The 13,753-nt window shown below is 38.2% G+C and overlaps 1 protein-coding gene across 1 annotated transcript; it reads left to right on the top strand.

The window, feature by feature from the left end:
• Nucleotides 1-1,451: 1,451 nt before the first annotated feature.
• LOC138875447 (uncharacterized) lies at nucleotides 1,452-3,023 on the top strand. The gene is made up of 4 exons (XM_070154275.1): nucleotides 1,452-1,650; nucleotides 1,964-2,585; nucleotides 2,745-2,833; nucleotides 2,959-3,023. Exons 1-4 carry the CDS (start codon nucleotides 1,452-1,454, stop codon nucleotides 3,021-3,023), a joined length of 975 nt encoding a protein of 324 aa, XP_070010376.1.
• The last annotated feature ends 10,730 nt before the right edge of the window (nucleotides 3,024-13,753 follow it).

Genomic DNA, 13,753 nt, shown 5'->3' with positions numbered 1-13,753 from the left:
AATGTAGCAAAAGAAAGTGACCATCTGGCAACTGTTACAGAAGAGGAACACAACTAGGACCTGGTCCGTTGGTACATCCTGACAGAAGTGCAAAGTCCACTATCCAGCTGGAATGCAACTGGCTAGAAGTGGCTGTGCAGACAGTGCATCAGTCACTTCTCACTGGGAAAAAGTACACCAAGAGTTGACATCACTATCTATTATGATATCTTTTGTGATAAAACAACCTTGTGCAAGACACACCATCACTTGTGCATTCAGTGATATTCTCTCAATAAGCAAAAACATTCATCCGACATTGAAGTCATTGGTGTGTCAAGAACAAGAAGACAACTCCACTAAGGATCAAGTTTTAAACGAGTTTTATGTACATCCATAGTTGAGTTGTAATCTTGTTAATTGTTCGACATTGTAATTCCTAGTTTGCTTTCTTAGAAGTGGTGTCTTAGGAACAAACCAAATTCGTAAACTTTAGAGTTTATGTTGTGACTAGGAATAGTCATAAGTTAAATCCTCTATAACTAGGAGAGTTATAGAGTGGCTTGTGGTGGTTGCATCACAAATTAGTTTGAAGTCTTTGTAATAGGGTGTTTGCAAAGTTTCTTGTAATAAGTAGATTACAAGTTAGTTGAGTTAAAAGCCTACAAGAGTAGATTGTGGTTTTTTAATCCCCTTGTGTGGGATTTTTCCACGTAGAAAATCTCTTGCCTTTTTTACATTCAGTCTTTACTGCATTCTACGTATCAGTCTCATAGAGGACCAAGTACTCTATAGTTTGGTGCACTCACATAACAATTGGTATCAGAGCGGGTTCCTCCTATCAGGCTAACACCTAGGAAGGATCCTCAATGACTATTCCACCAAACTTTGAAGAAGGACAATCAACCTATAGACCTCCCAGATTCAATGGTCAATACTATGGCTGATGGACTCGGATGCATGATTTCATGGTGGTAGAAGATTCAGAGCAGTGGGACATCATTTGTGATGGTCCATATGTTCCCATGAAGAAACTTGAAGAAACAGGACCATTGGTGCCTAAAAGGAGAAGAGAGTACAACGACATTGACAGAAAAGCTGTAGAAAAGAACTATCGTGCCAAGAAAATCTTGATGTGTGGCATAGGACTTGATGAGTAAAACAGAGTATCAACTTGTGATACTGCCAAAGAAATATGGGAAGCTTTACAAACTGCACACGAAGGAACCACTTAGGTCAAACAATCCAAGATCGACATGCTCACCGCTGAATATGATCTCTTCAGGATGAAGGATGATGAGTCCATACAAGATATGCACACCAGATTCACCTCCATCATAAATGAGCTTCACTCACTTGGAGATGTCATTCCCAAAAACAAGCTTGTAAGGAAAACTCTCACTATTCTACCTAGGTCTTAGGAAAGTAAGGTAAATGCCATCACTAAAGCTAAAGATCCATAGACTTTGACCATGGATGAGTTGATTGGTAATATGAAAACATACGAGATGAAAAGAAAGAAAGACAGTGAAAGAAGAGAGCCTAAGAAGGAAAAGAACCTGGTGCTTAAGGCTGAAAGTAGTGATTCAAGTGATGAAGATAGTGACATGACCTATCTTACTAAGAGATTTCAAAAAATGGTTCAAAGAAATGGTGGCATACCAAAGTGGGGTAGTTCAAGTAAAACAAGGAACAGCGATCTCTGTCACAGATGTGGAAATTCAGGGCATTTCATCAAAGACTGACCACTCACGAAATAGGAGCAGTACAAGCAAAATCCTGACAAAGCAGGAAAACGGAACCTGGTTCCAAAGAAAAGATTCAATTGAAAAAGTGTTGCAGACAATACCGTTAAGTAGGCTCTTGCTGCTTGGGGAAACTCCACAAATGAATAGGGAATCAAATGCAGAAAAAAGTTCCATGATGGCAGTGGAAACTGAAGCAACGAAGTACGATTCACTATTTGCGTTGATGGCTTAGTCAGATGATGATGATGAAGAAGATAAAGACGATGAGGTAAATTTCAGGGATGTTCAGAGAAATCTAAAATCCTATTCTTCTAAGAAGCTAAGGTCTTTATCAAATGTCCTAATTGATGCTCATCATAGTCTTGTAAATGATAAGGATATCCTGACCATAGAACTAGGAGAGGCCGAACAATCTAGAGATAATCTAGCAGTCTGTGTAGTGGAGTTAAATGAGACCATAGCTAACCTTGAACAAGAGAAGGACGCCCTAAATGAGAGAATAACTAGTGTGGAAAATGAGAGAGACGATCTGATGGTAGTAGATGTTGATCTAAAAGAAACAATACAAAGACATAGTAATAAGAAACACGCTTTAGAAGAAAAAGTTGCATCTATTGAAGAGGAAAGGGATGACCTACTAGTGATATGCACTGATCTAGAGGAAACCATTGAGGGACTCAATAGAGAACATAGGAATGTAAATCTTGGGAAAGGGAAGGAAGTAGCCAGTGAGTCGCATATCATGCTCAAAAAGGAGTTAACTATTGTAAAAACCAGTCTCTGCAGTGAACTCGAGAGGAATCAACAACTCCAAACTGAGTTGGAGAAAGTAAGAAATGATCTTGAGAAATCTCTGAAGTGATTCTGGTCCTCAAATGTTGTCACTGCCATGTATCTCAATAATAGTGGGAACAAGCAGGGCAGCGGGTTCCAAAGGGAGAAAACTCCCTACAACCAACACAGCAAGTATGTCACTGTACCTGATAACTAGCTATGTACCCACTGTGGAAACAATAGGCATTTTAAAGAAAACTGCCAGGCTAGGGTTCAGTCTGCTCAGAAGAACAAAGCGTTTACTAATAGAGTGATTACTAGCAAAGGACCAGGTACCACTCACAAAAGCGGATGCTGCCTGCATGGACTAGGAAATCCCTTATTAAACCTTTTTATAGTAATAAGGGACCCAAACTAGTTTGGGTTCCTAAATCTAACCCTTGATGTGCATGTGCAGGGAGCGGCGAGAGGAAGCAGATTGCGATGGACTATGGACAGTGGATGCCTAAAGCATGCAGATGAAAACATCATGAATTGCTTCACTGAAAGCCCTACAGGAAAGGGAATGTATCCTTGAGAAAAAATTAAAGGATACATTCTGAATAAATGAAAAGGCAGAAAGGTTCCTTTGGCACTCGAGTGGGAACATGCACTATGTGAATGGCATAAAAAGTGCAGTCACCAATCTGTTAACTCACCAAGTTGTCTCAATGAACAAAGGAAATAAGAACGGTCACTCCTGCTAATCATTAATCTCCACAAGCTGAAGGTATGAGATGAGTGAAGTCACAACCATGGCATGAAGGATTGGTATATGCAAACTTCTCACCTCCAAATAAATTGACTCAGCCGGACCTGGTCCGTGGTATGCCAAACTCAAGTGTCACCTAGACATGAGTTCACAAAAATGATGAAGGAGGGGGAGAAGGGATCACGCACAATTTCTCAACACCAAGGACTCCACAGCAAAATGGCATAGCTGAAAGAAAGAACGGAACTAGAAAATGCTGTATGGATAGTGCTCATCGCTTATGGAATCACCAAGAAATTCTGGGCAAAAGGAATGAATACTGCTCTCTACTTTTAAGAACAAGTGTCGAACCAGGTCCCTCCTAAATCAAAACTCACCAGGAGCTGCCAATTGGAAGAACATGCCTTGTTCCTGACAACAGGAAGGATCAGCTTGGGAAGCTCAATGCAAAAATACGAGTGAAGGAATCCTTCTGGAGAACAACCCACAAAACAAGGCCACAAGATCTCCAATAAAGGAAGCACTAAATGGCAGGAGATGCTCATGGGGTATTCAACAAAACACTTTCCCTTGCCAAGAAATAAATGGTAAGGATCAATATGATGAACCAATCCTATCTCTGGGAAATATTCGAGGCTTCAAATAGGGAGGATGATAAAGTGATCAAGATAAAGGAGACTAGCGAAAGACAATGCAACATCATCCTCCACATCTCACAAAGAACCTGGTATGTCACTTGCTACCACTGAAGCTGAAGGAAGAAGTAAAGATGCAGTTCATGGCACTACACAAGCAGTAGAACACAAATTGTGGGGAAATCAAATTAACCTCCATATCTCTCTCTTCAATCAACATCTGTCTCAAATTGGAAAATCAAAGTGCACCTGTCATGATTCATGCCTCATCTTCTGGGAGACAAGGAAGCAAAACGAAATGACCTCATCAACAACTGGAGAGAAATTACAAACACATTGAAGGGTAAGATCCTCTTCTGAGGGTCAACATGAAGAAGGGATTGATTGGTGGAAAGCATTGCAGAACAGAAGACCAAACTCTAGATATCTGCATCAAAGCCTCAAGTAGAGAATACTTCGGATAAATCAAGGTGAAGACGGGGTCATAAGAACCTAATGAAGAACCTGATCCTCCATCTGTTGGCTACATAAGACACCGTCAGGTAAAGGTAGCTAAAGTATTTTCTGACCAAGCCTAACTCACATCAATACCGTTGTAGGTAAACACGCATGACGATTATAGAAGCTAAAGGAACAACTATGAACTGCGAGAGGGTAGCTGCTAAAACTTTGTTCAAAAGATTGCTCTAGCATCAGGTTCTTGCATCTCAGGTTAGTAGTAATGTGTTTATTCTGCATATCCTCCTAAAATAAAAACAAAAATGTGTGTTTTATAAAATTAATTCAAATGTCACATCATCCGACTTTTCAACGTCTACATGTCATGTCTTGTCTTTCAAATCCTATTGTCCCCTCCACACGGTAATGCTTTCCCACAAACCTACCGCCGTTTTCAGGACTATTCAGAACCTGTTTCTTTCTCCTCTCATCATTAGCCCTTTTTTCCAATAAAACCTTATTTCTCTCTCATGGCAAGTCATGAACCTTCATCTCTTTTGTATAACCAAGATCTTCTCCCAATCTCTCTCTTTCTCTCTCTACTCGTCTACTAAGTACTCATCTAATGGCGATCGAATAATCTTCTCATTCCCCCGCCATTAACACTGCTCCCACTTCGTCATTATCCTTGAAATCATCTCCAGAACGTCATTATTTCATGCCTTCTACCATCTTACCCACTCATGCTTCCTCCTTCACTCCTATAGTTTTTCCATTTATGATAAATCTTATTTACCATTACTTTGCAAATCTTATGTCTAGTTAATCCTACGATCTCATCAAAGACCATACAGGAGGTTTCACTCCTCAAGTGTCAGAAGCCCTTGAGGATGATCCTGATCAGTATCTGAACTCCTCCATGTTGGACTCAGTGACTCTCTAGGAGTCGCCAAAAAGGGAAGCAACTTATAATATCATGGCTATAGCTGCTGAGATTCTGATAAACGAAGGAGCATATCTCTCTTCTGAGTACCAAGGGGAAGAAATTCCATTCCTAGGAGATGTAAGATCCACAACACTCCTCGAGTCCTTGGCTCATGAGATACACTCAGAAAAACCTTCTGATGAACCTGATTCTCTCCCATGCAAGCTCACTCCTACACCTCCTGTTCATTCCAAGCTCTTAAAGTCTTCCTCTAAATCTTCCACTATCATGACCCAAACCGATGGGTCGCGATGGGCACCCGGTACCTTACTCAACCGAGTACCAACGTAACATATCTTTCTTATTACATCATCATATACACATGACATACGAGCCTAATAGGCCAACATGATCCTTTATAAACTCAAAACATAGGCCGACAAGGCCGTACAATATTTTATGTAAACGACATATGTCTACAAGCCTCTAGGAGTACATAACTGTCATAAATGTTGGGACAGTGTACCGTCATACCAAACAATACACGTCTAAATCATACTAACCAAACGAGCAACTCCGAAGCAAATAGAGCGCATTAATATCTTCCACTGAGCTGATAGCCTACTTGGAGGGCTCTCGACCTGTCTATCAAGACCTGTGGGCATGAAATGAAGCATCCCCAGGCAAAAGAGATGTCAGTACGAATAATGTACCGAGTATGTAAGGCACATAAATAAGTACATAAGAGACATGGAAGAAATATAGAGTACATGGCTCAACTTGTAAGTCTGAATAACTTTGTAAATCATAAATTACTTTTAGCATCATGCATATGCGTATGAATGTAATGTCGTGCATAAGTACATGTTTCATAACATCATCGGCCTCTTAGGGCATCCCATCATATCATATCGGCCACTGTGGGCAAAATCATCATCGTATACCAGCTGATCAGGTGGTGGTGCGTATATAACACCATAACCTTTCCCATATCCCATATACATATATATACATACATATATATGCGTATATAATGCCGATTGAATCATATTTCAGCCAATGTGGGCAACATCATCATCATATACCAGCTGATCAGATGGTGAAGCATATATAACGTCATAACCTCTTCCCATATCCCATATACATATATTTATATACATACACGCGCCATCTGGTCATGGGTCAATGTACATGAATTCAATGCATGAAAAGTACGTTAATAAAATCTTTCGGAGCTTCATAAGACCATTTTGCCTTTGAGTAATATCATAAAGTAAACTCTTTTCAACTTTCATATTTTTCTGAGACCCATGAATAGATGATAAAATATTATGACACACGGAAATTCAAAAACATAGATATCTCTTATACTTCTATGAATAGAGTCGTTCATGAAATTTGTGCATTTGCATGTTTCGTTTGTATCGTATGGATCATGCCAAAAGAAAGAAGGAATAGCCTTAACATACCTGGAGTAGGGAAGACTCCGTATAATATTTCGTTAGAAAAACCTTCGTTGATTGAATGAAATTTTCCTCTGCTCCTTAAAGATTCATAGACGAAATTTGTTTCTGGTTCCTAAAATTTTGGAACAAATTGATCTGATTTGGAGTGAGGCTTGAACAAAAAATCGTTTAGAATTAAAATGAATTGTTTCTGCTTCCTCACATTTTGGTCCTACGACAGAATGTATCTTGTGGTTTTATCTTGAATGAATTGAGCATATATAGTATCGTATGAATTTTTGCTCTAAGAAATCACGTACTGCTATTCAAGATTTGATGAATTTGTTGAAGCAATGCTTCAAATACTTGGATTGACTTTCTGATGCAATTCATATTGCTTATGGAATGACATTGACATGTTACTACCCTTAACTAATGACTAAGCCTCAATCTTCTTCGTAGTATGCCACATTGGAATGTGACATTATGAGTCACTTAATTAATCCTTGTGTGGCTGCCACGTTATGGGGGGGGAGGGGATTTAATCGTATCCAAATATATCCCCAATTTATTAGGTAATGTCATGTTACCCAGTAATTAATCAGTTGCCCGTAAAATTGAGAATTGTTCTCACTTACTTAAAATATTACTCACCTTTAACATACCTTATACACCTTACTATTATGGCCATGTAGTACCTTGTATGACACTAGTCCATAAATGTCAGATATTTTAGCTCGGGTCGTATTTTACCCAAAATGCCAAACTTTGACAAAATTCATTTTCTTAGACTTGCTCCCCCTTTCACCTTCATGAATTTAGTAATCTCTTTTGAAATAGCATAATCGTTATAATCCCCAAATAATCTTTTCCTTGGACTGATATCAATTACCTTACGACAAATTCAACGTAAAATATAGCAGGGTACAATATCGTCATAACTTATTACTGTGAAGCGTAACATCACTGTAATGTAATACTACAAGGTGCAACACTATCGTAATTTATTACTGCGAAGCGTAATATCACCGTAATGTAATACTGTTAGGTACAACATTGTCGTAACTTAATACTGCAGGATGTAACATCAATCGTAATATATTATTGCAGAGGGTAACACCATCGTAACATATTACTGCAGAGCATAACATCGTCGTAATATAATACTACGGGACATAATATTGATGTAATATTGCGGGGCATAACATCATTCCCCCCTTTGGAACATTCGTCCTCGAATGTTTACTGATGCTCTTATCATTTTCATAACTTATAGCTTCCGAATACTTTAGAACTTCCCTTGCCATATAGGCGACTGTTCTGTGAATAAGTCCAAAGTCTGGAGTTTTCTCCCTTTTAGTCTTTTTTCTCATATCATGACCTGTGGTCGAAATCTTCCTAATCTTGCAACTTCTGTTACCTCCTTTATGCAGCCTGTATGACCCTGGCTTTGTAGGTGCACTTATGCGATTCATCTTTCCTTTTTCCTTTTATCTTTTAGTTAATCTCTAGGCCCTAATTTATATATACAAGGCTTAATAGGATGCCTCTCTGGGCCTCTATAGGTATACTGAAGTCCTTTTCTCGATACTTTGTAGAACTTACGAATATGGCCATATCTCATTTCATAGATCTGGTTACCCATTCACATGACTTTACTGCATTTACATGGGTTATACTATACCATAATTTTTGCTTCAATCTACCTTTACCGAGGTATGCGTACCAAGTTCCCAGTTACTTTTGTTGCTTACCCTTTAGGTATAATCTGAGTCCTTCAATGCCCCTTCATTACCGTTCGTCTTAAGAATCATGGCCCAATCTCATGTCATACTTTGTAACTTATATCTAACCATTGTTGATTCGCCTCAATGTTGACCTATAATCCTTTACTTGAAGACTTGAAACTTCTTACGTAATACATTACCGCTAGGGCTTATGTTGTATTGAGGAATATTTGAAGTGATTTCCATAATCATATTTCATAGTGTCTCAATGTGATTCACCTTATGGGGTATCTTAATTTTATGTCGTCAGTGAAATCTTTTTCTCCTTCTCTTCTTCTATTTTTTTTTCAAATCATTATTCAAACAAAGGCCCAAACTTCATCCTTTATCTGTGACAATTATACCCTCAATTTATTACTAGGTTAACATTTCATTATTTCTAAATGTCATTCCTCTTTGATTCCTTCGAATTCATTCAGGCTATACTAAGCTTTGTATAACATAGAGAAACCATATGCTCTTCTTGGTTTCATGGGCTTAATTCTAAGGACTTATCCATTTTGTTACTTTTCCATTCGCATATTCTTCCTTGCTCAATGGACGACAAAAGAAGATTCATGAGAAATTCAGAGAATGGTCATTCAGAAAGATGCTTCCCTACAACAAGCAATGTGAGCAAAGTTCATCTTAAGGGACTGTATGTGCCATTATACTAAGTATCACCCTCATGATTGAGCAATTTTTCTATCCTTGGTATGGAAGGATTACCATAAGGCGAGTAAGGGGAATCGATGATGTGAAAGGATGCCAAAGATGAAAAGGTGAAACATCTATAGGCAGGTCATCGTAGCTTCAACTCTTAGTACTCCCCTAAAGAGGGGGAATATGAATGATAAAAGGAAGAATGCGATAAAATGAGAAAGGGATGAGATTGCACTTATCCAAATGCTACAGATATGCTACGATTCCAGAACGTTATACAAACACGACGTCAAGGAGAAGAACCAAGGGTTCCTGCCCAAGATGTTATTGATAATTAAGGATCCAGTGCGAGACGTAAGTTAAGACCAATGAAATAACCCAAGAAAGATTATGAGGAATATTGATATGAGAATGGGACAACGAGTAGTTAGTGGTCAGGAAGATCCCAGTTATGGCTAAATAGGAGGTTAGAAACGAGTCATCAAATCGTGTAAGATAAACATAGTAGAACCCAACGTGAAGAATTCATCCTCAAAGAATATCATTATAATACTTGAGATATATTCAAACAAGAGTCGGGGTAGTTAAAGGTACCGTATGAGTGTTATGGGGATAAAAGAAAGTTCCACTAGGAAGGCAATCAAAATATCAGTTTAGAAGAAACCATACAAGCACAAGGGCATGGAAGTAAGCAACTACGGATGATTATAGGCAAGTAAGGACATCAAAAAGGTCTGTAATAAGCTCACAACTTTATGAGAGTCAAGGGTTCTCCCTACGTACTACAACGAAAGACTAGCTGAGGAGATAAGAAAGAAGGCTTCAACCTAAGCACAATGACCTAAAAAGGAAATGGTCGTGTAACAACAATCTCGCAACAACATTGTAAGCATCCAAAGGAAAGTGGAACCTACCATGGCTAATGAACGAGAAGTAAGAATTAAAACTAATATTCGAGATCATATGAGTTGTATGAAAACTTTGGCAAGTGTGGGCACTAAGATAAGCTAAGTATGGACACAAGAAGGGGTAGAAAGACCAGGAAAAGTAATTGCACACGTTTAAAAAAAGATGAGATGGAACGAAAGGAATTATTAGATCAATGATCCTGAGTTATAGGCGGAACAAAATCTGAAATTCTTATGATGGCGACTATCATCAGTCACTCAGTCCCCAATTAATGTTTAGTTTATCTTGTTCACCAATCCATACTAGTTCTATTACTCTGGGGTCTAACTTTTCCTCTTGGTAACCACGCTAGAGTTGCGAACTTATTTCTCGAAATGAGGATGTGATTGTATGGCCTATACTCTTTTGTTGTCCTAAGGATTGTCACTTCTCGTTTCTTCATTCACTTGACTATAGATTTTGTAGTATTTTCATCTTTTGATCTACCGTTGTCATCCATGTATCACATCTTACTCATAATACTTCATTAACTCTTTTCTTTTCCGCTAACATTTATGCCTATCACTTTATTCTGAAAATTTGAACAAGACATTCTTTTGCTCTTAGCTTCCCTTTGCTCCATCCAATGGCTCTTTGGGTTGCTCAACATCCTCGCTCTACTAGGGATGAGAGCCACACTTAAGGTAATATTTATCCCATTCAGGCTTTTAGTGCCTATCTTCTGAATGCTAGTATTCACATCTAATCATAATATTCGAGGGTGCGCCATATGGGTGTCTCATAAAGAGATCTATTAGTATATTTGCAATATCCTTCGGAAATGTCAACTGACACAAACAATTCATCCATTATATCTTCTATTTCTGTTAACCCCCATAGGGCATATCTAGAATAGGCGCGATCAATTGTATATACCTCTGTTACTATTGAATATAACTCAAAAAACTTATGTTCCTCTGCCTTAATTATAAACGTCGTTAACCTTCATTAATTAGGCTCCTCGTACCCTTTTTTATCTTGTTTGTTGAAACTTGTGTTTATCTTCTTAATCTCTTATTATCTTTTACCATAAAGATGGATAGACATTCTTGCCCTAAGGCTTCTTATAAGGAAGCTTACACCTTTCAGTACACCCATGATCTGCTAAAGACCTCACATTTACTTGTCGTAGGCATCTTACAAAAATCCAGTTCCTCTGACTCAGCTCTTCCACAACTATCTCTCTTTCTAATACTTCTTTCCAGATGTAGGTATCGTCTTATTATGAATAAAAAAAATTCAGAATTTGAATTCTTGTAAGTGAGCTCTACCACACGATCTAGAGTAAGAATAAAGAGTGGCAATCCTAAATGCCCTGTAGCCTCCTGCTTATAAGTGCGGTGCATGACACACCCATAAACAAGACTCTACTAGACACGGCTTGTAGACTTCCTAGGACAGAACTACTCTGATACCACTTTTGTCACGACCCAAACCGATGGGCCGCGACGGGCACCCGGTACCTTACTCAACCGAGTACCAACGTAACTTATCTTTCTTATTACATCATCATATACACATGACATACGTGCCTAATAGGCCAACATGATCCTTTATAAACTCAAAACATAGGACAACAAGGCCGTACAATCTTTTATGTATACGACATATGTCTACAAGCCTCTAGGAGTACATAACTGTCATAAAGGTCGGGACAGAGACCCGCCATACCAAACAATACACGTCTAAATAATACTAACCAAACGAGCAACTCCGAAGCAAATGGAGCGCACCAACATCTTGTGCTGAGCTGATAGCCTTCTTGGAGGGCTCTCTACTTGTCTATCGGGACCTACGGGTATAAAACGCAGTGTCCCTAGGAAAAAGGGATGTCAGTACGAATACTGTACCAAGTATGTAAGGCACAAAAATAAGTACATAAGATACATGGAAGAAATATAGAGTACATGACTCAACCTGTAAGTCTGAATAACTTTGTAAATCATAAATTACTTTTAGCGTCATGCATATGCGTATGAATGTCATGTCGTGCATAGGTACATGTTTCATAACATCATCAGCCTCTGAGGGCATCCCATCATATCATATCGGCCACTGTGGGCAAAATCATCATCGTATACCAGCTGATCAGGTGGTGGTGCGTATATAACGCCATAACCTTTCCCATATCCCATATACATATATATACATACATATATACGCGTATATAACGCCGTTTGAATCATATTTCAGCCATTGTGGGCAACATCATCATCATATACCAGCTGATTAGATGGTGGTGCGTATATAACGCCATAACCTCTTCCCATATCCCATATACATATATTGATATACATACATGTATATAACGCCATCTGGTTATGGATCAATGCACATGAATTCAATGCATGAAAAGCACGTTAATAAAATCTTTCAGAGCTTCATAAGACCATTTTGCCTTTGAGTATATCATAAAGTAAACTCTTTTCAACTTTCGTATTTTTCTGAGACCCATGAACAGATGATAAAATATTATGACACACGGAAATTCAAAAACATAGATATCTCTAATACTTCTATGAATAGAGTCGTTCATGGAATTTGTGTATTTGCACGTTTTGTTTGTATCGTATGGATCATGCCAAAAGAAAGAAGGAATAGCCTTAACATACCTGAAGTAGGAAAAACTCCGTATAATATTTTGTTGGAAAACCTTCATTGATTGAACGAAATTTTCCTCAGCTCCTTAAAGATTCATGGACGAAATTTGTTTCTGGTTCCTAAAATTTTGGAACGAATTGATCTGATTTGGAGTGAGGCTTGAACGAAAATTGTTTAGAATTAAAATGAATTGTTTCTACTTCCTCACATTTTGGTCCTACGGCAGAATGTATTTTGTGGTTTTATCTTGAATGAATTAAGCATATATAGTATCGTATGAATTTTTGCTCTAAGAAATCACGTGCTGCTATTCAAGATTTGATGAATTTGTTGAAGCAATACTTCAAATACTTGGATTGACTTTCTGATGCAATTCATATTGCTTATGGAATGACATTGACATGTTACTACCCTTAACTAATGACTAAGCCTCAAGCTTCTTCGTAGTATGCCACCTTGGAATGTGACATTATGAGTCACTTAATTAATCCTTGTGTGGCCGCCATGTTATGGGGGGTGGGATTTAATCTTATCCAAATATATCCCCAATTAATTAGGTAATGTCCCGTTACCCGGTAATTAATCAATTGCCCGTAAAATTGAGAATTATTCGTATTTACTTAAAATATTACTCACTTTTAACATACGTTATACACCTTACTATCATGGCCATGTAGTATCTTGTATGGCACTAGTCTATAAATACCAGATATTTTAGCTCAGGCCGTATTTTATCCCAAAATGCCAAACTTTGACAAAATTCATTTTCTTAGACTTGCTCCCCCTTTCACCTTCATGAATTTACTAATCACTTGTGAAATAGCATAATCCTTATAATCTCCAAATAATCTTTTCCTTGGACTGATGCCAATTACCTTACGACAAATTTAACGTAAAATACGGCAGGGTGCAACATCGTTGTAACTTATTACTGTGAAGCGTAACATCACCGTAATGTAATACTACAGGGTGCAACATTGTCGTAACTTATTACTGCGAAGCGTAATATCACCGTAATGTAATACTGTCAGGTACAACACTGTCGTAACTTAATACTGCAGGACATAACATCAATCATAA

This window comes from Nicotiana sylvestris, chromosome 8 (genome assembly GCF_000393655.2).
Source record: "Nicotiana sylvestris chromosome 8, ASM39365v2, whole genome shotgun sequence".
NCBI lineage: Eukaryota > Viridiplantae > Streptophyta > Magnoliopsida > Solanales > Solanaceae > Nicotiana > Nicotiana sylvestris.
The sequence above is the reverse complement of the archived record's forward strand: the minus strand, read 5'-3'. Positions and strand labels throughout refer to the sequence as shown.

Coding starts and splice junctions, on each gene's coding strand:
- LOC138875447 (XM_070154275.1), top strand. CDS start 1,452: ATGGATGAGTTGATTGGTAATATGAAAACATACGAGATGAAAAGAAAG. Junction 1,651..1,963: donor TGGTGGCATACCAAAGTGGG/GTAGTTCAAGTA, acceptor TGGCTTAGTCAG/ATGATGATGATGAAGAAGAT. Junction 2,586..2,744: donor GATCTTGAGAAATCTCTGAA/GTGATTCTGGTC, acceptor TGGAAACAATAG/GCATTTTAAAGAAAACTGCC.